General features: G+C 39.6%; 1 protein-coding gene across 2 annotated transcripts in view; it reads left to right on the top strand.

Annotated features, from left to right (window-relative positions):
* Positions 1-27573, top strand: part of SLCO5A1 (solute carrier organic anion transporter family member 5A1) — a 143981-nt gene that overhangs the window by 69599 nt on the left and 46809 nt on the right. Inside the window, exon 5 of one of the 2 annotated variants that reach the window (XM_059166256.1) lies at positions 15664-15828. The exons of the other annotated variant lie outside the window; for it this stretch is intronic. Coding sequence (XP_059022239.1) covers positions 15664-15828 — 165 coding nt within the window. The remainder of the gene's footprint in view (positions 1-15663; positions 15829-27573) is intronic. 2 annotated transcript variants of the gene reach the window in all.

The following is a 27573-nucleotide window of genomic DNA, read 5'->3' on the forward strand; positions in this document are numbered from 1 at the left end:
CACCTATAGGAAATGACAGTCTAGTATTTAATCTGGTTTTCAAAAGGATAAATCTATGGGAGTTATTCAACTGTTGACATGACTTTTTATTACAAAATTGAGATTCATCAGTAAGGCCTTGAATTAAAGAGTGGTTGCTAAGATTTCATTTTGAATTAAATCTTAGTTTGATTCTCAGATCCTCTTTTCCCTTGTCCTGCTTTCTGGAGGAGGGCTCTTGTAAGTCTTTATTTCATATTTGAAATTGAATACCAGTATTAACTTCTTCAGAGAGGAGGTGGCAGAATATCTAAGTTAATAAGTCATACTTCCTTGAAAAAATGATTTGGGCCATACAAATCCACTCTCTGCCTCCACATTTTAATGATAGACATTGGGAAAATCTGACTCAGTGTTTCTAGATTCTTATTATAAATTATGCAGGAATAAGACTGTTTCAAAACACCACAAAGGAGAAAGTAGAATTTTTAGTGGGTCTGAATCACCTTTCCATAAAGAGATTAGCATTGATTGCATCAAATCTTACCAATAAAAATAAACCCTTAAAATATTTAACTGGATCAATTTTCCTGAGGTTTGAGGTCCAGCATTTTAAAGTCTTCCAAATTTAGCTGGGTATCTTCCTAAATAGAAAACTTTTGGTGGCAGTTAACCATAAGAAACATTTTATTTTTGTGTCCACTTTTAATCTTTTAACTGCTTAGCATGACTAGTTAGCATAAAATATAACAGATTTTTCTCTGCTAGACTTTTGTCTGTGTTAGACTGCAATATGTTTATAATCCTAACTGAACAAAATAGTTACTCAGAGAGGATGAACTGATTTAAATAGGCCCCTTGAAGTTATGGAATTCTGGATTGTGTTTGTGTTGTCATCATTTAATTTGAGGACTGGTCAGTCTGTAGAAGAACTACTTTATGCTCTGGTGGAGATGAAGATGAGTGAGCCATGGTTTGCCCTCAGGGAGCTTGTAGCCCATGGAGGGAGACAGGACGATCACAGATGAAAAGACCATAAACGAGGACGGATGCAACGGTGTGATGTTCAATGCAGTCAAGGGCACATCGAGGTTAGGGGTCAAAAGAAGTTTCAAAAGAAGTGGGATTTGTGGAGAACCTTGGCAGACTTGGAGAGTTTCAGTAGGTGGAGGAGGAACAGTTCCAGTTAGAGAGCAAAGGCAAGGTCAGGCTGTGTAGATGTATTTGAGGACGCTGAGCAAGTGTATTGTGGTTGGTGTGTTGGTTGTGTGTGGAGAGGCCTGGGAGATGAGGTTGAATAGGTAAAGCAGAGCCCCATTGTGCATAGAGAGCTTGAGTTCTAGGAGCTTTTAACGGACTCTGTCCCTACAAGGCAGTGGGGAGGTTTGAGCAGGCGGTTGGCCACACTCCTTTTGGAAGAATAGGGAGGGAGAGGGGTGGGGAGGGAGGAGGGGCCCAGGTAGAAAGCTGTGCAGAGTCCCGGTGAGAGGCAGTGATGGTTTTGACTGGCAAACAAGGACAGTAGTCTGTGAAACTAGGCTCCCTACTTCTATCCGTGTCCCCTCTGGGTTGTTTTCTACTCTGCAGCCAGAAGGATCCTATTAAAATGCCACTCCTCTGCTCATAGCTTTTGTGGTCTCTTGTCTCCTTCAGAGAAAAGTCTCTTTCCTGTATGACCTTATGACCTCCTATGGGTAGTGTCTGGTCCCTACTTATCTGTTCAACCCCATCTCCCTCATGCAGCTCCATTTGTTTATTCCACTTCGGCCACATTGGGCTTATTGCTGGTCCTCAAACCTGCCAGGTGTGCTCTCACTTCATGGCCTTGGCATTTGTTATTCCTCTGCTGGCAATGTGGTTCCCCAGATCCCCTCACTTCCTGCAGGATATTACTCAGAGTCCCTTCTCAGGGAGGCCTTACTTGGCTGCCCTATTAAAAAAATCTCCAATTTCCTCGAAAGCCTTTTTTTTTTTTTTTTTAAAGATTTTATTTATTTCAGAGAGACAGAGAGAGGGAGAGAGAATACAAGCAGGGGGTAGGGCAGAGGGAGAGGGAGAAGCAGACTCCTCGCTAAACAGGGATCCCGACAGGGGGCTCGATCCCAGGACCCTGGGATCATAACCTGAGCCGAAGGCAGACATTGAACCACCCAGGTGCCCCTCTCCAAAATATTGTATCTCCTGCCCTTCTCTATTTTTCTCCTTAGTATATCGTTACCTAACATACCATATATTTTCTTTATCTTATTGTTGTCTCCACAGTGAGAAAGTAGGCCCCATGAAGGCAAGTGTCCCATGTCCAATGTGTTCCCTGATGAATTTATACCACCTTATAGCTAGTCCATATTTGATGCATGAATTATTGAGGAAGGAAAAGTTGTGTCTGTAGGGTCTGGCCACTGACGGGATAATGGGGAGGTAGGTATCAAAGGTGGTTTCAGGATTTCAACCTCAGGTAATGCAGAAAGAGCTAGTTGAGAAGAACAGAAGGACTAAATTCCAAATTTGAGTTGCCCGAGAATATCCAGAACTATTGCATGGGGCCCTTTGCTGGGTATTTTAAAACTGGTATAGTGTGGAACGTGTTGGGGTCAATCCTTGACTCAGCAAAGAGGGATTGCCAAGGCCAGGTACTTGGTCTGTGCTGCCTTAGTTCCACTGCACATTGCCTTTGCTCCCTTGCTGAACTACAGTTTAGTTTTATGTTTGCAGCTTTTATTGACCTCTTGCTTGAACTCCCTGTATTTGCCATAGGAGCATGCTCCTATGCCCTTTATAGAAAACCCTATTTTGTGAGAACAGTGGTCCTCAAACTTTGACTACCTAGGAAGAACCACAAGGGCTTCTCAAAACCCAGAGCGCTGGGCCCTGGCCCACAGTGTTCAAGTCAGGAGGCCTTGAGTGGCCCGAGTATTTGAATTTTAAAAATTAATTAATTAATTAAATTTTAGAGAGGACAGGGGGAGGAATAAAGGCCAAGAGAGAATCCTAAGCAGGCTCCAGGCCCAGGATGAAATCAAGAGTTGGATGCCTAACTGACTGAGCCACCCAGGTGCCCCCTCTTTTTTAAAATTTTTGTTTCAATTTATTTATTTATTTATTTGACAGACAAAAATCACAAGTAGGCAGAGAGGCAGGCAGAGAAAGAGAGGAGGAAGCAGGTTCGCCGCTGAGCAGAGAGCTTGATGTGGGGCTTGATCCCAAGACCCTGGGATCATGACCTGAGCCGAAGGAAGAGGCTTTAACCCACTGAGCCACCCAGGAGCCCCCAGGTGTCCTTTTTAAATTTAAATTTAAATTAATTAATTTTATTTTATTTATTTTTTATTTTATTTTTATTTTTATTTTTTGGTAATTGCACCTTTAATAGCTTCTCAGGTGATACTGAGGCTGGTAGGTCAGGGACCACACTGTGAGAACCGTTGCTCTGGAACATAGAGAGGAAAAGCAGTTTGATTGTTTCTGCTAATGATGATTATACAACTTTTTGCTTTGGTGGCCAGGAACCTGAGCCAAATCTGAAGCCCAGCAAGGATTCTTATAGATGCACTTCATTCTTTTTTTCTGGTTTTGACGTCGTGCTGTGTTTACGTTTTCTCTGGCTCTGGTTCTTTGTTTCATTCTCCTATGACACTGATTTTGTTGTGCATATGTTACCTTGTGGGAAGCTGAACCTTTAGATTTGGACCTCCAGCTTAGGAGGGAAATGCTAACATGCCTGGCAGAGAATTCCTGAAAAAGAAAGCAGTTCCTTTATTTTCAGTGCAAACTGTGAGGTTACTCATCAACTCATCAGAGTAGTATCTACTTAGAAAATTATATATGAAAATATTCACTCGTGCTAGATTTCAGCAAGCCAATAGTACTTGGCCAGCAACTATAAATGATGTATTTGGGGCCTCGACAGCTGCTGTTTCTGTCCCCTGCCTGTAGGTAAGTGGCTCAGGGGCTTCATGTGCAGGGGCAGAGGTGACGGTGGTGTGCAAGACCATCGGGCTCCTTTTGTTCTTTTATTGGCAAGCAGGGAATGCCATTTGCCAGTGTGTCCTGGAGGGGAGAGGAAAATTGCAACACTTTTATGGAGAATTGTGAGTAGGGAGTACAGGGGGTGGTCATTAGTTTCAAAGAGAATGAGCAGATAATGGGGACACTTGGGCTGTGTACAAATAAGATAAAAAATATTAGGGGTGGAAGGACAAATTAAATGCTTTCCAGAAGAAGGGAATCAAGGAGTTCTATGTAGAGGACTTAAAAGACGTGGCTCTGTGATTTATACCCACAGGATTTTAATTTAGGGGGTGACGGAATCATGATGGAATGACGACATGAAAGGAGGATTTATTACTTGCATTTCCCAAGAGAAGGGGGCACACAGGGCTGCAAGGGAAACACCAGGTTTTGATCAGGAAACAAAAGACAAGAGTGAGGGTAGAGCCAAGGCCAGACCCCTGTGGGGGTTTCCATAGGAAAGAAAAGGGGCAGAGTCAACAGTTGATAACTGGCTTATCTGTGTCATTTCGGTGGGCTCTGGGCTTTGGGCTGTGAGGGTGGCCTGGTTGCGTGGTACCTGGCCCTGGGTGATGTAGGACGGGGTCGACACTGGTGCGTGGGTAAGAGCACAGTAAAGAGGTGGTTGGGACTGTATACTCAGGACCAGATAGTCCATGTAAAAAATGAGCTCCCAGCTGACCCAAGCTATCTCTAAAACTTGGTAGTCTAGTCTCTTCCCAACCAGCAAGATTTTTAAGAGTCAAAACATTATAAAATACTGAAAAATGAAAAAGTAGGATTAATATAAAAGCTTATATGTTACAGCCAAAGCATACACTCACCTGGCCTGACTCCACTACTATCATTGTATAGTGTTATCCCCACCTTTCTTTATGCCACGTTCCTTCTCCCCACCTTCCGGGGGGCTTTTCTGGAGCTCTCCAGGCTGAGGCTTTGGGTCCCACCCATGTACTTTGAAAAGCACTCTGTATTTTAGCACATATCTTATTATTTTATAATCCCAACTTTTCTATAACAATGACCCCCCACTCTGGTGTTCCCGTTTTTACTCTTGGTCACTTTGTTTGTGCCTAGGGTGAATTCTATGTCTTGTTTGACTTAGTTTGTTTAAGCTGTCAAGATCTGTTTCTTCAGTTGATACTTTCCTGAAGTTTTACTTTCATTTAGGAAATCCGTGTCATCTAAGATGTTTGGGAAAGGATTAGACTGTTCTCCCGAAGTCCTTCCTTTTTTTTTTTTTTTTTTTTAACCCTCAAAACTTTATTTATTTATATGAGAGAGGGAGGAGAGTAGAGAGAAAGGGAGATAGAGAGTCCTTAAACACACTCCACGCTAAGTGTGGAGCCAGATGTGGGCTTGATCTCACGACCCTGAGATCATGACCTGAAGAGAAACCAAGAGTCTGATGCTTAACCCACCGTGCCCCCCTTCCAATGGCCCTCCCAAATCCTTCTAATTATTCATAGATGACTGACAGTATCTATCTTAAGAAAATGTCTCTCTTTCTTTGTTTTTCTCTTTCACACATATCTTTATTGAGCAACAGCTATGGGACAAAGAACTGGGAGGTAGAAAGGAAATTGACATAATAAAATAGAAGTCTTTAAATGGAGGTATGTACATTCTAAGGAAGATTGAAGAAAGAGGAGGAAGGAATTCCTGCGTTAGCGGAGTCAGGGAGACTTATCTTGGAAGATGACATATTGTTGCATTCTTTTAAAAATTACAGAGTGTTTTGGTTTTTTTAAGAATATAAAAAAATAGGGGCACCTGGGTGGCTCAGTGGGTTAAGCCTCTGCCTTCGGCTCAGGTCATGATCTCAGGGTCCTGGGATCGAGTCCCGCATCGGGCTCTCTGCTCAGCAGGGAGCCTGCTTCCTCCTCTCTCTGCCTGCCTCTCTGCCTACTTGTGATCTCTCTCTGTCAAATAAATAAATAAAATCTTTTTAAAAAAAAAGAATATAAAAAAATAAATGTTTGTTGTAGAAAATTTAGAAAGTACATAAGGATATAAAGAATAAAATAAAAGTCCATTCCAACAGCATTCCTGAACACAGAAGCTTACATTATTTTTTTAACAGAAAGTATGCTTTGAAACTAGGTAGATGTTGCGCACCGTTGTGATTGCACACTATTGTGAAGGTACTGAATGCCCCTGAATTGTTCATCTTAAAATAATTTTATGTTATGTAAATTTGACCTCAACAAATTATTTTTAAAAAGATATTTACTTTACTTGAATTTAGACATAAGGAAAATAAACTGAATAGGCTATAATCTTCAGATAAATCTTTTTTTTCCACAAGAAGAAATATTATGTTCAAAAATTTCTACATCAGAAAGATTATGAAAGGTATTAAGAGTGGTCAGTATGTTTATTTGGCATTTTTTAAAAAGATTTTATTTATTTATTTGACAGACAGAGATCACAAGTAGGCAGAGAGGCAGGCAGAGAGAGAGGAGGAGGCAGACTCCCTGCTGAGCAGAGAGCCCGATGTGGGGCTCGATCCCAGGACCCTGAGATCATGACCTGAGCTGAAGGCAGAGGCTTTAACCCAGGCACCCCCTTATTTGGCATTTAATTTTTATCATGTATATCTGGAAATATGGTTAGTTTCTAGGTAATAAAATTTAGTCAACAACTCGATAGTAAGAATAATTCATCTATTTTTTATAATAATGAAACCACCACTCCTCATCCCACCCCCAATTTAAATTTAAAAAATTGATGTCCAAAAGAACAAAATTGAAATCTATGTCTACTTCACAGAGGTCCTTCAAAAGAACATTAGAGAAAAAAGCTGGTGTAGAAGTAGAATGTCAGCAGGCAAAAACCAACACCACAACACATCACAGAGAAGGAATGTCCCTGCAACCAAAAAAAATCAGAAAATAGGGGCACTGGGTGGCTCAGTGGGTTAAGCCTCTGTCTTCGGGTCAGGTCATGATCTCAGGGTCCTGGGATCAAGCCCCACATTGGGCTCTCTGCTCAGCAGGGAGTCTGCTTCCCCTTCTCTCTGTCTGCCTCTCTGCCTACTTGTGATCTCTCTCTCTGTGTCAAATAAATAAATAAAATCTTTAGAGAAAAGATCGGAAAATAAGTAGAAGGCTTAAAAATATACTAAAAAAATCCATAAATAGATATTATCATTCATAATTGTGACTTTGAATCTTAAAGAGAATGTCAAATTATGCTATAGAATTCTAGTAATACCAGTTAACACAAACAAAATGCTTAAAGTTTTGTTGCTTTAAGAGGCAATTGCCCAGTTATCTGAAAAATTCAAGCATTCCAAACACCTCTTTTCCCCAGATATGCTGGAAATATTGTGTATTTCCTCCTTCTCTGGTTAGTATTTTATTATTCCTTTAATGGAATCTTTGGTTTATAATCTGATCTAAATTTTTTTAGGATTCTTTAGCTCCAGAAAGCCATATTTTAAGAAGGATTATCTATTTGGTCCTTCACATTTTTCTGTGGTCTTGTTAAGCCCACCACTATATGCCCTGCCCTTTATTTTATGACTTACACTTTCTTAATAAATAATTAACTACCCAGGAGGAAATTAGGCATCTTTGGAATAGATTTCATTTTCTCACATGTATATGGATATTGTTTTAGTATGAATTGTTGCTTTGATGTTCTAATGAATGTTAATAAACACATTATATATATATATATATATATATATATATATATATATATAAACATATATTTAAAGATTTTTTAAAGATTTTTAAAATTTTTATTTATTTGACAGAGAGATCACAAGTAGGCAGAGAAGCAGGCAGAGAGAGGGTGGGGGGAGGCAGGCTCCCAACTGAGCAGAAAGCCCAATGTAGGGCTCGGTCCCAGGACCCTGAGATCATGACCTGACCCGAAGACAGAGGCTTAACCCACTGAGCCACCCAGGCACCCCCAGATATATTTTTTGAGTGCCTGCAAAATGCCAGGTGTATGCTTGGAGCTGAAGTTATACAGATTTACCAAGTCCTGCTTTCATAGCATTTACACTCTCTTGGAAGAAACAAACAGGTAAACACATGCAGCTATTGAAGGCTTGATGAGTAGCAGTATGAACAGCATGCTGTGGGAGCACAGAGGAGAAGCACCTGTCTGTTTGAAGGGGCTGTCTCTTACAGAGTCCATGGATGAGCTTGACATTTGCTGAGCAGACTTGCAGGGGAATATAGTAAATAGTAGAGAGAAGAAAGATCATGGCCATGTCAGGAGCTTCTGGTCATGTCAGGACTTCAGAACTGGAAGGGTGGACAGCAACCCTGCCTGGAGGGCCTTCCAAGTGAGGCCAAGTTCTGGGCAGGTTGGCCTTCCCATTTTCTTGCTCATTTGCTCTGTTGGCATATCTTTTTCAAGCATATCATTATGTAAAAAAATCTGTTTCAGTAATTTAAGACAACAAAAAGGCATGACAGGAGCTTTCAGTTTGTAAAGGACAAAAGCAAGTTGAAGCCTCCTGAGATACTGGGGTTCTAGCATGAGGCTCTCTTGCGGGGCCCCCAGCAGCTTTGGGAATGTGTTCCTTGCTTTGGACCCACAGCTACTCTGGATACTCAACTGCAGGCTGATGTTCAGTTCCTTTTCCTTACTTATGTTCTCACTCAGATCTTCATACGCACAGCCTAGTTCACTGCGTGGCAGGGGCCAATGGTATAGGGCACGAAGTAAAGGGCTTGGCCAGTCTGTGTTCAGCATGGTGTCCCAGGCCTCGTAGGGCTGCAGGGCTGCCTTCTGGAAGCACCTTTGAGTCCAGCCTCTTTTCCTGCTACAATCAGCTCGTTTCGAGGTATCAGGTCATATGCTCTAAACCTTACTACATCGGCATAAGGAGCCACCGAAAAGGGGACTTTCAGTGTGACAGGGCCACGCAGACCTTTCTTCAGAATGGGATCCATTATATACCAGACTAAATGTATTACCAATGTGCTTCTCCCTTTGCCCTATTCTCAAAGATGACTGCCGCCTTTCAGGTTGTATGAGGCCCAGGCTTACTTAAAGCTTTACTCTTCGAAACAGTTTATTCGAAATAGATCCTTCAAGTTGTAGAGACTTTTTAAAGAATGAGCATAAAACACTCACATATACTGGAGCACGCTTACTTGATGGGCAGAAACTTACCCCCATATCCATACCTGCTGCCTCCTCTTAGGCTATCAGCTACAAGGCGTTAGAGAATGAAAAACTCTGGTCTCTGCCCTTACTGAGACTGTCCTTAATCAGCTTCCATGGGAAGCCAGTCATACGGCACATCTCAGATTTTCTGAAACTTTGACTCAAGGTTTGCAAGGTCAAGTGGAGGAGGCAGGGGGACGACATCAAATTTATTGTACCGTAGCCCTGTTACGATGGGTGTGCAACTCACCATCTGGTCTGGTGGCAGTGCCGGCTGTCGTGGGTCACCAGCCCTGCCGTGGTTGTGCATGTGGGAAAGAGTAAGGGATCTGCCAGTGACAGCAACACTTTTTTTTTTTTTTAAAGCTTTTACATTCCAGCTAGCCAACATACAGTGCATTATTAGTTTCAGGCATACAACCCAGTGATGCAACACTTACATACAACACTTATGTACACCACTTACATACAACACATATGCACAACATACAACTTGCTCATCACAAGTGCACTCCTTAAGTAATACCTCTTTTAAAAGTGATTTCTATGTGTGGTCTATCTCTTATATTACATTCTATTGAATTTTGGTACTTTGCATTGAATTCTATTCCCACTTTAATAATGTTTAAGGCATTTCTGGTTTTAAGGTCAATTTGCCCTTATCGTTGAATTTGTAAGATTTCATAGCATTAAATGAGAAAAAAATGATGTTAGTTACCATTATTTTAGCTCTCCTTCATGAGGCTTTTTCCTGTATTTTTGATTTTACAATGACAGTTATAAATGGCATGAAGAAATTTATCTAAAATATATTCTGCAGCATAAACATTAGGTATTGGACGGCAAATGTATGGATTCAGCTTAGATTTTTTTTGTGTGTGTGATTTTTCTTGCGTTTTTGAAATTATTTTGAATTTACATAAAAGCCACAAAAAGAGTGCACAGAGCTATGTGTGTCCTATACTCAGTTCTCCAGTTGTTAACGTTTCTGACCCATCTGAGAAGTTGCAGACGTGGTGCTCTACTGCCCTGTCTTCTTCAGTGTGTGTTTCGTAAGTGCAAGGACATTGTCCTATGTGACCACAGGGCAGCCATCAAAACCCGGAAATTAACATTGATCCAGTGCTACCACCTAGACCGCAAGCCCTATTCAAACTTCATCAGTGATTTCAACAATGCCCTTTAAGTCCAAATTCAATTCACAGATCACATATTGTGTTTCTTTGGGGTATATTTTAGTCTTCTTCAATCTGAATTAGTTTCTCATTATTTCCTTATTTTTATGACCTTGATCTTTTAAAAAAGTATAAGCTGATAACATTATAGAATGTCCCTCAGTTTGGGTTTAATAGTGTCACCTCCTGATGGATGTCCTTGGTGGGCATACCACTGAAGCCATGCTCTGCTCCACTACCTTGTACCAGAAACTATGTAGCACTACTGTCCCTGTGAACTTTGATCTCTTAGAGAAGATTGTATCTACCAGGTTTCTGTACTCTAAAGTTAATAAATATTTTGCAGTTCTCAATCAATAAGCAATTTGTAGGTATTCTGTGGGGAGTACTTTGAAGCTATCTAAATCCTGTTGATTCTCATTTGTGGTAGTTGTGTTCTATAAAGTCATGTGAACATTGAGTTGGCGAACACGGAGGCATTGCTCTAGGAGAAACACAGGGCTGGATTCCTGTCACAATATAATCATCAGCCAATCAATACATAATCTTGTTTCATGTATGTTTCTCTTCAAAGATACCTTACTCAACATATATTGTTGATTCATTAACATTGAATCCACCACCAACAGCAGTATAACTCATGCCCGAAGGGAGTGTATCTAACACATGCATTTTCTCTACGTGGCACATCACAGCCTCTTAGGAATGCTAGACAGCATTTCAGCACTATGTCTGGGGGGATTTGAAACAGGGAAATCACCAAAAACACAAAAATGCTAAAAATTTGACACTATCTTATGAAAAGGACACTTGCTTGCAGCATGAGAGCTCACCCAGGAAGACAGAGGGAGAGGCCTCATGCAGTCTTTGCCAAGAAAGTGTGTGTCCCAATTTTTTTTGCCACGTGGTGCATGTCCTTGAATGGCCACCCCCGAGAGTTTTGATTTGGGGGTTACACATAAATTATAGTGAGTGGGCAAATTTGAAAATACTAGATCTGTAAATAATGAAGATTGACTTATCTTGTTTCTGTTAAACTTTCACTAACCACTTTTAGCATCCATTGACCTTAAACTGCTTCATATTTGACTATTTGGGATCCTTCGAACTCTCTTTGGTGTCCTTCCGACATGTCCCCGTCATTCTCTGAGCACTTTACTTTCTTGTTCAACAAGATTTTCCAGGCTCGTCTTGTATTTTCTGTCTCAGCTCTGAAGGTAGACATTTCTTCAAGGAGCTCTCCGTTGAGTGGAAAATGGCCCTTAGAAACCACACACTGGGTGTTAGGTGTACTCTTTGCTACTAAGGTGTTACAACTTCTAAGCCATGTAGTAGACAGAATAAGGAAATATGTGTGTGTACACACATTCACACACATGTATCTATCATCTGTCATCTTTATCTATCTATCATCTATGATTATATCTATCAGTCATCTTCTATCTACCCATCGGTCTATCTGTCCATCTGTCCCATGACTTCATATACCATTACCTTCAGTTCCAATCTGATACCTAACTATCCCTTGTCCATATTTGTAAACTCCCTTCTCTGGTCATTAGAAGGCTGACTGCCATTAATCTTAATGGACTGACTTACTCACTCTTCTTGTATTTAAATAAGCTCCCAGCCCCACCAGCTGAAGCCCCAAGTCTGTATATCTGGCTCTTTGTTCCTGCAGGGCATGTATGCTTAAGATTTAGCTCCAACAAAGGGAAGGAGGAAAGTGGAAGAAAGGAGGAAGCTAACTTAAAGTTGAATTTCACCTTTTGCTAAATTCCTCTTAAATAACACCAGTTTTTTTTTGGATTTTGTTTTATTTATTTATGAAAGAGAAGAACAAATATGACATATATTTTTAGTTAGCATTGAAATTAGAGGCCTATTTTAGCACACGAAATTGGTATAAGAGAAAAATCAGTTTTCTATAACAAGTATCTTTTTTTTTTTAAGTTTATTTATTTAAGTAATCTCTACACCCAATGTGGGACTGGAACTCAGGACCCTGAGGTCAAAAGTTACATGCCTTTCCACTCTTCTGACTGAGCTATCCAGGTGCCCCTAAAACTAGTATCTTTTAAAACATTTATTTGATACATATGTTATCTTCTTGGATTAAAAAAAATTGTTGTATAATTTCACCAGATGTTTTAGATTCAACAATATTTAGATAGACTTAATTTGAGTCTCCAAATGTTGATAAAAGATCTTCTAATTTTTTAATTTTTAAATCTTATTTATTTATTTAATATTTTATTTTATTTTTTTTAAGTAGGCTCCACACTGTGGAGCTTGAACTCCTGACCGCAAAATTAAGAGTTCCATGCTCTATCGACTGAGCCAGCCAGGCACTGCTCTCATTTTTAAATCTTAGATATGACCTTCTGATTTGCATATTTACAAGAGAATATTAGGTAATTTTATGAAGTACTTGAATTATATATTTTTTTCTGGTGTGTTTTTCCATGTTAAAAAATGAAGTATGCATCTTAATTTTTATTTTAAATGTTTATTTAAGCTTTAATGATTAAATTAAAATATAGAACATTAATGTTAATTTACATTTTATTTTATTTTATTTTTTAAAAGATTTTATTTATTTATTTGAGAGAGAGACAGTGAGAGAGAACATGAGCAAGGAGGTAAGAGGGAGAAGCAGACTCCCCATGGAGCTGGGAGCCCGATGTGGGACTCGATCCCGGGACTCCAGGATCATGACCTGAGCTGAAGGCAGTCGTCCAACTAACTGAGCCACCCAGGCGCCCAATTAATTTACATTTTAAAATGATAGCAAATAGTCTTGACTTCCTAAGTTTTAAATTCTGGTGAATAGGCTATAAATTATAGCTTTAGTAACAAGTTTTGCTTAATTTTTATGAATTGATTTTACTATGTTGTAGCATAAGGTGATAGCTTTTTTTTTTTTTAAGATTTATTTATTTTAGAGAGGGAGAGAAAGAGTACACACTCAAGCAGGGGGAGGAGCAAAGGGAGAGGGAGAAGGAGAATCTTTAAAATTTTTTTTAACGATTTTGTTTATTTATTTGACAGAAATCACAAGTAGGCAGAGAGGCAGGCAGAGAGAGAGGGGGAAGCGGGGGAAGCAGGCTCCCCACCGAGCAGAGAGCCGTACATGGAGCCAGACCCTGAGATCATGACCCGAGCCAAAGGCATAGGCTTTAACTCATAGGCTCCCAGGCGCCCTGGGAGGAGAATCTCAGAGTCCCCGCTGAGCCTGGAGCTCAATGTGTGGCTCAATCTCATGACCCCCGAGGTCATGACCTAAGTCAAAAATCAAGAGGGGAATGCTTGACTGACTGAGCCACACAGTCACTCTAGAGAATAACCATTTTGATAACTGCAATGACTGTACAGAAATAATGCAGCTTATCTTTTTCCGTGATACATTCCAAGATATGTAAAGATCACATAAATGTTGAGGGAACAGAAGGCAAGCTGAGGGTAAAGCGGAAGCTGATACCCTGCGAACCACACCCCCAACCATGGGATATATGTGACATTCCTCAGGCACTCCTGGCTGCCCTAAAGGAAAAACAGTTAACTTGTAGAGATCACAATCCTGCAAGACCTGAGTCTCCCTCAGTTTATACATGTCCTAGTGATTTATAAGGAAGAAGCTTTCTTATCAATAGCCTAACTTCCAGAGACAACTCTGTTTCTGAAGAACTAACATCATCTTCCCCTCCATAAAACTGAGGGAGGCTGAGGCAGAGGGAAATGTAAATAAAGTTGAATTTCTTTTAAACCCATAAAGCTCATTGGCAAGGACAGGTGATAGGAGGAGCGTGACATTCCTCCAGGGAACTCCCAATGATCTTACTGTGAATGCCTTACTAAAAGGAAAAACAACCTTAACTTGAGAAATAGCAAAGCCTCTGGTATCCTGTGTGTCTTCTTTAATACATGAAAGTTCTTTCAAACTCTCCCTTTTCCTTATCTCCCCCAACCTCATAGTATATAATCAGCCACCCCTCACAATCCTTGGGCAGCAACTCTTTCTGCCCACGGGTCCTGTCCCCATGCTTTAATAAACCACCATTTTGCACTAAAGACATCTCAAGAATCCTTTCTTGGTCATTGACTCTGGACTTCATCCCACTGAACCTCACCTGTATTCCAAAACTTCATCAATGTGAGTTAACTCACATTATAGACATGCAAAAATGCACAAGAATCTCCCTTTATTTCTTTTTCCCAATCTTATTTCCACTTACAGAATTTCTTGGTGTTGTATATATTGGGAAGTATATAGTCAACCACATATAAATATGTTGTTTTGGTTTGATTTTTACTTTGATATTATGTATATGTATATGTATATATATTTATATACTCATGTATATGTATATTTATGCAGCAGCTTGCTTTGTTCATTTGTAAAAATATTTCTTGGAGTTCCTTTTATGCCAGCACATAGAGCTCTGTATTGTTCTTAGCTACTGCATAGTATTTTATTATGGGGATGTGCCATAATTTAAACATTTTCCAGTGATGGACATCTAGTCTTTTTCCTTAAATTTTTGCCATTGTAAATAATGCTGAAATGAAGATATCTAGGCATACATCTTGAAACATATCTATATGTCAAGTTCTGTAAAATAAATGCAAAGACTTGAAGACGAGACTTTTCTCTCTTCCTTGAGAGGCAGCTGGGACGGTCCTGAGCCCCCACCTCTGGGGTCTCCTCCTTTTGGAGAGCATTTCTCTTCCTTCTGCAGTCCAAAGTCCCTGGGAGTATCTGAGCTGGTGACCTGACCCGTAAGCCCTTTTAGCTGCATCATTTCCTGTTTCATACTGAGGCTGGAAGATCAAATGATCAGAATCATGTACAGTTCCCTTGCTGTGGCTGTCTTCAATGCGGGGTCAGGGCTATGACACTTCAGAAGTGCATTTTCCTAGGGAAATGCTAGTTGAATGACATGGAAACTATAATGTAGGACTGTATTGCAAGTTCTTTGCCCATTTAGTAGACTCTTGGGTTTTAACAAAGAATAAGATTGTTTTAATCAATAAAAAATGTGAATAATTTATCTTCAGCAGTTTTTAGAACAGGAATCATAGATTGGATTATTTTTGTAAGGTTATTTGTGTATGGATATATATATATTTTTACTCCTTTTTAAAATTTCCTCCTCCTCGTTGAAAAATTTTTAACAACCCCAAATCTGTTTAATCAAGGGGGTGATTTCTAATCAGTCATCAGGTTGTTCTGGTTTTATTCTCTGTTCAATAAAGTCTTGAATATTGCTGAATGGCTATTTCCAGTTCATTTCAAAAACAATTCAATTTTATTTTCTTTTCCATCCCTTATTTATAACATTCGTTTGTCATTTTTGTCATTTTGTAGACCTACCAAGAGCAGCTGTCAGGATCTTAAGCAACATGACATTCCTTTTTGTGAGTTTGTCATACACAGCTGAGAGTGCCATTGTAACTGCTTTCATTACCTTCATTCCCAAGTTCATCGAGTCCCAGTTTGGTATCCCAGCTTCCAATGCCAGCATCTACACTGGTAAGGCACTGCCGTTAGGGCTCCTTGAAAACATGATCATTTCTGACCACTAAACTAAAATGCAATGAGTGAAGAGAAAGTTCCTTCTAACATCAAAGTGTTAAATAAATTCATTAACAGCTACCTGCTTCCCCTCACACCCCCCCCCGCCGCCCCCCGTTTTAGGAGGAGAAGGTCTTTGAATATTTTCTTGTTGACTTGGATTGTGTTACTGTGTGACATTTTTACCAACTGTCTTTTGGAAAGGAAGAACTTTGCATAATTATGTTTTTATGGTTCTCAGTTAAAAAGAAGGAAATAGGCAATGGCATTCAAATTTAGATCTGAATACATCTTTTTAGGTGGCGTGAGTGAAGTTAAAAAAGAATTAAAAATTTTTAAGTGGATAATCTGAACTATAGATCAGGTGCATGGTATCAGGATTTCCCCTTCATGAATGTAAACAGATTTTTGATTGAATTAGAGAAGACGGTTGACTTTATAAAGGAAATCTGTGAATTTTGTTTTAGAAGATGTTTTAGGTCTGGGAAAATGATTTTTGGAGACTATGATATGGGTACCCATTGTATGTAGTACTCAAATCTTTTTTTCATAGTAAATTGGGTGTTTCAAAATGCAGGAGCCTTAATTCTCTGATATTGGGGGAATTTCCAGTGCATTATATCATTATATTTTGGATATATCCTTAGTGGTTTCAAAGATAGTCAAATGCCTGTATCTGCCCAAGGCTCAATTTATTAATAAAATATTACTTAAATAGTTAAGTGGAGATTGATGATAACTTTTCTGATGACTCTGGCTCCTACTTTATCTTCTACATCCACATTCAAACTTAGGAAGCTTGAATTGTCTGGAAATTAACAGACAAAGTTATATTATTATTATGAAAAGAGAAGTTGAGTTGAAATATTTGGGTAATCACTTTGTTCTCTCAATTCACTTTGCACGTAAAAAGACATACATTGGGGTTGTGGGTCCATGATCACAAATATTTTCGTAAAGAGTATACTGCTTTGGATTATTGTAATGGTCACCCAAATATATATTTTTCTCTGTTTATTTTTCAAAAATATATGTTTTCCTTATATTAAGGTAAAATTTACAAATTACTTAAAAGTTTGGTTGCCAGAAAATCTGAACGACACATTTCTAGTTTAATTCTTACACTAACCCTTTGTTTGAGTGACTATTCTTGGTCAGGGAAACCAAGAGTCGTCTTGTAGCTAGATATGAAGACACACAGCTGATAGATGTAGTCTCAAGCATTTCCCTAACTAAGTTTCAGTATTAGTAAGTGCACTGTCAAGAAGAGTCATAGTCAAATAAATCTGGGACTTGCTGAGTTGAAATGTTACAGAGGTGTTTGCTGTAGGACTCTTCACAACCCTTACCATGCCAGTGTGCATTGTGAAGTTCCCAGACACAGGCTCAAGGTACTGTCTTTCCCAAACTGACTTGACTGTGAAATCCAGCTTTTGAATGGCATCTCTCTTCAGGAGAGATTTTCTTCAGGACACACATCAAGAAACACTGTTGTTCCATCCTGTGTGTCCCTATTCCAGCCAGACTAGGGAGCAGAGCTCTCTGGATCATCCCATCCCCTCCCCCCACCAAAGGCGCCATTTTGACTAAGCAACAGTTGCTGGGGCTGTGGTACAGAACTGAGCTAGGTAGGACTTGAATCATATTGACTAAGGCCATCATTTAATTATGGTAGAGGCAGCAGCTAGACATAAGAATCCTTGTGGAAAAATAGAGCAAAACGTTCAGCTAGACTGGGGTGTTTGGACACGGAGTCCCACGGTGGTGTGGTCAAGGCAGTCGTCACTGAATATGGCCTCCTTGGCTAAGGGGGGTACAGGTTTGAATAAAATTAGCTCATGGAATTTGTTCATTCTATGTTCCAACATCAGGATTAAAAAAAAAAAAAACAGCATCACACAGTGCCAATTCCATTCTGGTTTTGTCATTGTAGTTTTTTTTTTTTTTTAACATTGTCAGTGTGATTTTTTAAAAAAAGATTTTATTTGTTTATTTGACAGAGAGAGATCACAAGTAGGCAGAGAGGCAGGCAGAGAGAGAGAAAGGGAAGCAGGCCCCCTGCTGAGCAGAGAGCCCAATGCGGGACTTGATCCCAGGACCCCGAGATCATGACCTGAGCCGAAGGCAGCGGCTTAACCCACTGAGCTACTCAGGTGCCCAGAATAACAGATTTTATTAGGAAAAAAATATTTATTTAGCAAATACCTATTTATTTATTATCTACCTGTTTCTGAGCCACCCAGGCGCCCCTTGTCAGTGCAATTAAAAAAAAAAAAGATTTTATTTATTTATTTGACGGAGAGAGAGAGAGCACAAGCACGGGGAGAGGCAGAGGGAGAGAGAGAAGCAGGCTCCGTGCAGAGCCTGATGTGGGACTCGATCCCAGGACTCTAGGATCATGACCTGAGCCGAAGACAGTGGCTTAACCAACTGAGCCACCCAGGCGCCCTGTCAGTGCACTTTTTATACTATGTTTGATAGTCTCCTGTGTTCTGATAAAATGCTTTTTTATTTCCAGCTCATACCTTTTCCTTTCTTTCCAAATAGATAAATAATAATCGTCAAAGATATTCAGATTGATTAAGAGTAGAAGGTTGCCTGTCATATTACAGTAAAATGAAGAAGGATGATAATCTCTTTGAAAGTTTGCTTTGATTTTTTAAAATTTTTATTAATTGAATCCTTCTTACCCTGTGAGCAGAGATTTGTATTTTTAATTTTTAGTTTAATTGAGTCTTTGGTTCTTTTTCTATGCATGTAAGTGACTTGGAGAATTAAGAAATTTATCTGAGCAAGAATTTTAATAAATTTTTTAAAAAAAGATTTATTTATTTAAGAGGGTGAGCACAAGCAGGGGGAGGGGCAAAGGGAGAGGGAGACAAGCAGACTCCCCGCTGACGCTGGCTGGATCCCAGGATCCCATGATCCTGAGATCATGACCTGAGCTGAAAAGAAATCAAGAGTCAGACACTTAACCGACTGAGCCACCCAGGTGCCCCAGAATTTTTTTTTTTTTTTAAAGATTTTTTTCTTTATTTATCTGACAGAGATCACAAGTAGGCAGAGAGGCAGGCAGAGAGCGAGGGGGAAGCAGGCTCCCTGCAGAGCAGAGAGCCCGATGTGGGGCTCGATCCCAGGACCCTGAGATCATGACCTGAGCCGAAGGCAGAGGCTTAACCCACTGAGCCACCCAGGTGCCCCAGTGCCCCAGAATTTTAACATCGTTTTAATTTCTCATCTGACAAAATTTTTGAGTTAAAGTTGTTTTTTTTTTTTTAATTTAAAAGGATTATTTGAATAAGTACTTTGACCCTCCATAGCCATTTGCTTATACTGTGTCATATGATAGGGAGGAAGCTCCAGACGTATCAGAACACAGGCCTTTGCTCACTTTCTCTCCCATAGCCCTTGAGCACCAGCTCTCACAGAGCTGTGCCCTGTGTGTGTGTGTGTGTGTATATGTGTGTGTTAGACTCAAACCAGAACCATAAGTTGTTTTACAGATCTGCCCATGTTTGTATCTATGTAATCGTAAATCCAAGTTCATGTTGCACCTTCCCATGTGTGGTATTTCTGCTAACCCACTTAGGGTCACATATGTTGACTGAAATGAACTATTTGAAGGTTAGTGTTTTGGAAAAGGCTGAAATGATGGCAAGAGCCCTGAAGGAGGAGGCCAAACAGCCTTGAATCCTGCTACTGCTGATTACTAGGTGTGTGACTTTTGGCAAGCCCTTTTACTTCTTACAGTTCAGCTAAAACTGAAGCTTACCTGTGTCATGAGGACAATAGCTCCCCTGTCTTTGTGTGTCAGTGTCGTTGTGAGGATCCAGTGACGTAGTGAGTAGTGATTTGTTTTGAATCTTCCCTAACTTCAAATGGGCACAACAATATAAATTGAAAAACACAGCTTGATCATGTATTATAGGAAAGGGAATTATCATTGAAGATGTTGCTCGTAGCCTCTTACATTTGAAGTCATGGTGCTTGAACAGGTCTGAGAATGAAACCTCTATGATAATAATGGTTATAAGAAAATAGCTGCTGGGGCGCCTGGGTGGCTCAGTGGGTTAAGCTGCTGCCTTTGGCTCGGGTCATGGTCTCAGGGTCCTGGGATCGAGCCCCGCGTCGGGCTCTCTGCTCAGCGGGGAGCCTGCTTCCCTCTCTCTCTCTCACTCTCTGCCTGCCTCTTTGCCTACTTGTGGTCTCTGTCTGTCAAATAAATAAAATCTTAAAAAAAAAAAAAAAGAAAAAGAAAATAGCTGCTGACTTTACTGAGTGTTTACTAAGAAGAAGACCCTACCCATGCTCTTTCATTTGGACATGACTTAATCCATTAACCAATGGCTATGTAGTAGGTGTTCTTGATTATGCCCATTTTCCAGATGAGGAAACAAAAGTCTAGGGACATGCAAATAGTTAGAGCCTGGAAGGTAGTATCTTGGAGTATATAAAAATCCCTATGTGATTTTTATTGAAATATTATTATAGGTCTGTGCTATTTTATTATTTCCAAGCAGTTAAATTTTTCTTTTTTTTACTATTTGGGAGAAACAGTATTCTAAGTTTCAACCTCCATCACACACACACACATACACACACACACACACACACACCACTGAACCATGGTCAAGAATACACCTTTGCTTTCTTGGGGTCCTGCCCTTGTGTGTATGGAATTATAAAGGGTTAGATGATAGTTTGTCTTGGGAGTTTGTCTTGGAGAATTCTATTTTGCTTTTCACTGGAGAATAATCAAAATACTTATTTCTTTGGTAAGGGGATTAGGTTGGGATGTGATTTTTAAAAATTACTATCATTTTTAATGTTGTCTAATTAACCAAATATTTGCCATCTGTCTTTAGCTGCTGATTTGGGGGTTGTTTTTGATGAGGTTCAAAGCAGTCCCCCTGGGGGGACTTCAGACTTCAGCCTCTGGGAGTCACCGCATACTTGGAAGCCAGAGAGACATGCACATGCTTTGATTTGCTCCATTCTTCTGCTTTTCTGTACCAGTTCTTTAATTTTATAAGAATAGTTTTTAAAAATACCTTTTTGTACTAATTTTGTAAATGTATACATAGATTTTTTTAAACATTAACATTAAACTTTCAAGTGCAAATAGATCATATTAAGTATGGCTACATTTGGCATCACTGTCCACTTCCAAGGTCAGGCAGTGACCTTGGCCTCCACAAGGCGTGGGCGGGCACTGAACACGATGTGCTTCGGGAGAGGAGAGGAAGGTCCTTACAAACCAATATCCTGTAGCAGCTGCTCGCATCTTCTCACTTCTATACTTTTAAACAATCTTGGGATAAATAGAGGCTATTAGGACCTAAGAGTGACAATTACAGGCTCTTTGTCTTTTGGGCAGAAAGGTATTTATTACACTAAATTACATGTGTTTTCCTTTGGTGCTAATTAGAACTTTTGTAGAAGGTTATAGTGGACATTAAGTCAAGATACTCAGATTCTTTGTATTTGTTGATTAGCTAGCTAATTTAAGGCATGTTTGAGTGCCTACCATGTACCAGGTTCTAAGCCAGTGCACTGATGGTGATGGTTAAACAGGGTTTAATTGCTTAAGAAGGCTCAGAGGCCCCAGAGTAACAATGCTTACACATGAGTACTCTGTGACAACAGCACTCAAGGGAAAATGTATTTCCCAGTCACAGACCATCTCTGAAGGGCATGGCAGGACCCACGTCCTCTCTTATATCTGGGACCACTGACAGATATTGGGAATACCCAGGAAGCAGAGCTCAAAGCGGAGTCTCAGTGGGTGTTACAAAGTACTTTTGTAATACTTTTTATATTTTAAAATATATTTTTAAAGATTTTATTTATCTGAGAGAGAAGGAGAGTGAGAGCATGAGCAGGGGCAGAGGCAGAGGCAGAGGGAGAATCAAGTTCCCTGCTGAGCAAAGAACCCAAACATATATATATATCCTTCCTACCCACCCCCACTCGGAAAGAGAAATTACAAGCAGAGGGGAGGGGTAGAGGGAGAAGCAGACTCCCTGCTGAGCAGGAAGCCTGATATGGACTTGATTCCAGAACCCTGAGGTCACGATCTGAGCCAAAGGCAGACACTTAACCGACTGAGCCATCCAGGCTCCCTAGAAAACAATAATTTGGACTGGAAGGAACTCTATTGATTTCTTCCTTTTCTAAAATCTTAGATTATGTCATTTTTTTTCTAAAGCCACATGCACCAAATAAACTTATTCTTACATTCCCCATAGAGTTGTATTATTTTCTTAGAAGAGGATTAGTTATTAACCAATTAATTTTCTATGATATTTTTGGTAATGTTGCATCACCACCAACTTTAGCCATGTCTAGCATCAGCATGATCTGTTTTTCTTTCTGTGGGTGTCCTGATGTAATCCACAGACACACTTCTCTTTGAATCCCTGATCTGTCATTTAACTAAATGTGTGATTTTAGCCAAGTCATTTCACCACTCTGTTTCTCATCTGTACAATGTGAGTGATCATATCCCAGGGCTACTGAAATTAAAAAAAAAAATGAAATGAGATAATTCTATTTTAAAGCATTTGGTATCTGGTAGATGCTCAATAAAATTTTATCTGTTGTGAAACAGTGTTAAATTTAAATTCATGTTAAATAGTTTCTTTAGATTTTCTGATTTAGAACAAATTTTGTATTAGTCTAATTTAGAGTGGTAACTCAAAGCTGTTTTGTTACATTCCACCTGTTAAAAAAAGTAACAAGTTCAAATGAAATTATAAGGAGGCACTTTTTTAGTCTTGATTATAAGAGTAAAATAGCGTAAACTTTCTGGAGCTAGAGAAAGCCAGAAGGTGCTGGAAAGGATGTTCATATCACAATGCATCATGGACCTCTGTCTCTCTCTGTCTCTCTTGCTAAATCTCTCTCTCAGTTGCTCTAAATCAACTCACCAAGTGATCAGCCTCCTGTTTGGCCAGTTCTCCAAATGCCCATTATTTCTTTTAATTCTTTGCCTTTGTTTACTAATTTTCAGAATAAAAATTTATATTCTATGAAATCTGTAGAGTCACCAATAAATTTAAAGATATATTACCACAAACTCGTGGCTACTTATGTTTGATGTGCTTTCATCTTTAGCGGTCATTATTCTGTTTGATGCTGCAGTTGTCCACTATCTGGTCACTGAGAGCCCTTTCAAGTCAGCACCTGTGTCCTTGGGCACCCACCTTGGTAGTCTTTGATTTCCCACAGGACAAAAGACGACTCACTTACCTTATGTTTCCCGCTCTAGACTTGGGATCAGTCATTTCTGCCAGCAACTGTGTTTCCTTTCAGAGGAAAATGGTATTTGGAGATCACCATCCAGACAGTAGGGTCTCTCATGGCTACCAGGTTGTCATGGATGCTAGACCTTTTTTTTTTTTTAATAAAAAGAGAAAAACAGATTATGAGCTTATACTGATATTTTTGCTTCAAACTTAAGATTTCAGGTTATTAATGAACTTCTTTGATATTATACTGTATCTCTTTGCTCTAATTCTATAAATTGTTTTCCCTAATGACTATAAAATAATTTATCCAAGTGTGTATGTATGAGTATGTGTATTATAGTTTCAAACCAAGTATCAGTATTATTACCAACCATGAAATATGAAATGCACTTTTAGACTAAGCGGTTCTTTTGTCTGCAGGCTTCTCTTATGGCTATGTAAAATCCTGTGACCTAAAGTTATTTGAAATGATTCTTCTCTGGTTATGCCAGCCACCAGACAAGCAGTGGAATTTATTTGCTTTTAATTTGTTTTCAGTTTTTAGGGATTATTTTATTTTTATATTTTTAAGTTAATTTAAAAAATCATGTAATGCATTTATATGATTTGAAAATCAGAATCCTAAAACAAAGAACATTCAAAGAGGCCCTGCTTCCATCCAGTTCTCTCTCTCCTTCCATAGGCAACATTTTCTGAGTTCATCCTTTTTGCTTCTTTTTGAATAGGTAGGTAAGTATGTGGAGGCATGAGGGTGGCTCATTCGGTTAAGTGCCTCACATTGGCTCCAGCTGTGAGGATGTGATCTCTGGATTGTAGAATCCAGCCCTGTGTCTGGCTCCACGCTCGGCAGAAGTCTGCTTGTCCCTCTCCCTCTCTGTCTGCCCCTCTCTTGTGCTGTGTCTCTCTCTCTCTTTCAGATAAATAAATAAAAATTCTTTGAAAATAAATAAATAAATAAATAAAATTAATTAATTAATTGATTAATGCAGTATACGCAATACATACATCAGTATTTTGTATGAGTATCTCCCCTTTCTTCCCCTGGGGTTGGATCCTGTAGTGTAGCAGCATGAGTCCCACTGTATGGAAGTATCATAGTCTATTTGGTCCCTTATTTGAGGACATTGATTTTTTCCCCATTCTTTTGCTATAATGACACTTATCATGATCTATATAAGTAATTTCATACTAATAACCCATTTGTCCCATATACTTATTTTCTTTTTGACGATTTAATGTAATTGTCCATCTTTCAGTGAGCCTTTATCCCGGCGGAGAAGCCGATTCCAGACAGGAGAGGGAAACAGAGAGGTAGTGAACTTGTCAGTCTTCACCACCGCCCCCCCAGCTGCCCCCCAAAAGGCTTAGAATTTTCCCTCCGGTTGCTACAATGATCTAAAGAGAGAATTTTGCTGAAAGTTCTTTGAAAAATCCATGCAGCTTTTGGAACTCCAAATGAAATTGGAGTCTTTCCTTCAGTGTGCATCTTTGCTATGAGGGTAAAAGCAGGGCTTTTGTTGGGTTTCCATTCTTCGCTAGGTGCAGCGATACAAAGGGGCCCTTTGGTGCATTGTTGGCTGCTCTTGCTGCAATACTAATTTGTGCAGTTTGCAGTGGATAGAACAGTTTTTGTAAGCTGTATACCCAGCAGGCCATAATACAGGTCCATAATACAGAGATTGAGCTGGTCCTCAGAGAAGCTGCACACATTTTAGAATTTTTATTGTACAAATTCTCTCTCTTCCAACTTTTTAAAAAAAGATTTTATTTATTCATTTGATAGGCAGAGATTACAAGTAGTCAGAGAGGCAGGGAGAGAGGAGGAAGCAGGCCCCTTGCTGAGCAGAGAGCCTGACTCGAGGCCTGATCCCAGGACCCTGAGATCATGACCTGAGCCAAAGGCAGAGGCTTAACCCACTGAGCCACCGAGGCGTCCCCCTCTTCCAACTTTTTATGCATTGGGTAAGACATATAGTATGATGATTAAGAGGATCAGTTTTAGAGGGGGACAGATCTTGTTGAAATTCTTGCTTATCCTTTTAATCCATCCAACCATCTATCCATCCATTCATCCACAAATATTTATAAAGCTTCTGCTATGGGCTTGGCATGGTGCAAGATCTAGAAAAGCCATGAGGAGAACACAGAGGTATTCTGCCCTTAAGGTTCTTGCAGTGTAGTGACCCTATTAGGCTGCCCATGTCCCTGGACAAGTTCATTAAGTCCTATGAGTGTTAGAGATCGTGAGGATTAAGTAAGGAAATGTAGATTGTGTGCTTGGTGCAGTGTTTGGGAATTAGCCAGTAGGGATAACTGAATACTCCATTTATGACATACTCTCAAGAGGGATATCTAAGGCACAAGAGTGAAGGCAGGACTTAGGGCAGGTGGAAACATTAATAGCAGAGGTTATCTGGGGGCAATGGATTCAAAGAGTAAAAAGAGAAGTACAAAGTGTGACTAACAGGTGGCTCAGTCGGTTAAGTGTCTGCCTCCAGCTCAGGTCATGATCCCACCCTTCTGGGATTGAGTCCCGAATCGGGCTCCTTGCTCACAGGAAGCCTGCTTCTCCCTCTGCCTGCTGCTCCCCAAGCTTGTGTTTCTCTCTCTCAACCTCTCTCTTTCTCTGACAAACAAATAAATAAATACATCTTAACAAAAAAATAACAGATAGCTGGAAGATGAAAGAGAAGGCAAAAGATTTGATACTAAGGTGATCAGCTAAGGGATTATTTCATCTGAATTGAGGGAAGCTTAGAGACACAATGTAATTTTTAAGTACAGTTGCTTTCCAAGTGTAACACATGGAACAGGAAACTGATTTCAGCTGAGTCAGTGTTGAGCTAGAGGTAAATCTTGATATCTGTGATTTAGTCTCCACTTATTGTTCAACCTCAAATATGTCTATTTTTCACAATTCTTACTGTGGGAAAAGACATTTTAACTGTTTTAATGTCATATATTTGAACACGCTGCAGGGAAATGTCAGATGACCAAATCTCTCAATTAACTGAAATGTTTATTTCACTTATTTTTGATGATTACTGGTCCTTATGTCTGGGATTTGTTTCCCATGCATACCCACCTGTGTGTTCATACACGGAGAAAAATGAGGACCGACATCACTTACAAGGGCTTTTCTGGGCTCAGAGGACATTCAGTCCAGTTTTCTCTACATTTTTGTGTCTACATTCATTGCCCCTTGATGATCACTGATGTTCAGAATGGCCCAGAAGCCCCTTGAGAGCCTTAGCCATCAAAAATAATATATTTTGTTCACAGAGCAGGATTTATTTATGTACAAAAGTTGAGAAAGATTAGGGAGCTTTTGAAAAGGACTGAAAACCCATGGGAGAGAGTGAAATGTCTGGAGCAGATGTAAGTGCCTTTCTGCTGCTACACCCAATAGATTTGATGAATGAATGACTGTAAATATTAATTTCTCTCGCCCTCAGTTCTCTCCTTGAGTGAAGGATTGAATTAGACAACCTTTCTTCAAAGATCAACTAGCAAACATCCCACCATCTCTCTGCATCCACCCCCCCAGCCAACCCTGCAAAATCCTCTGATTTTTGTGAACAACTTTTTCTAGACATTCAAGTTCATCAATGTTTTACTGTTTTGCTTTGGTATATGTAAGGTGTTGTAAGATGTATTTCCTGGCAGTTAAAGTTAAAATCATATAATATTATATTTTTCCTTTTCTCCTTTGTTGTGTGTGATGGAACTGAGGTTGAATTACTACACTTTTTGCTTTTTGGGGGGCGGGGGGACTATCAAGGAGTAAGGTAGCTTGAAGATCAATTATTCTCCTTTTGAGAACTCAGGAACTTTTTACCAGGCATGATCCCATTTTGGCAGGTCCATACCTTGCTAAAGTGAGGTCATCTCCAAATGCTTTGTTTTGGGCCAATTGTTATAAGGTAAAGGATATGGATTTTGGAGTCAGAGGGTCTGGGTTCAAGATCTGCCTCTGCCACTTATTATCTGTGTAACTTTGCATGAGTTAGGTACTTTCTTTGGCCTCAGTTTTACTAGTTGTGAAATGATATAATCATAACCATTTTGTAAGGCTGTTGAAGTTTTAAAAAGTTTTAAAATTACTTATTCTATAAAAGGCACAGCCTAAGGAATTCAGTTAATGATATTGTAATAGCATTGCAATGGGACAGATGGTAGCCACACTTGTGGTAAACATAGCAGACTGTATAAACTTTCCAAAACACTAAGTTGTACACTTAAAACTAATGTCTCATTGTGTGTCAACTATGCTTAAGTAAAAATTTTAAAAAATACTTAAGTGTAAAGAACAACATCAATATTAATGGAATGACCTTGGCTTTCCTCTCTCTCCTCATCCAATATTCCATCCTCTATAATAGGACAGAAGAATCAGGACTATTATGGAAAGAGATGAGGAAGAGAGGGCACAGAGTGTAATATTATCCCAGTT

Source organism: Mustela lutreola, chromosome 3 (genome assembly GCF_030435805.1).
Source record: "Mustela lutreola isolate mMusLut2 chromosome 3, mMusLut2.pri, whole genome shotgun sequence".
Taxonomy (NCBI): domain Eukaryota; kingdom Metazoa; phylum Chordata; class Mammalia; order Carnivora; family Mustelidae; genus Mustela; species Mustela lutreola.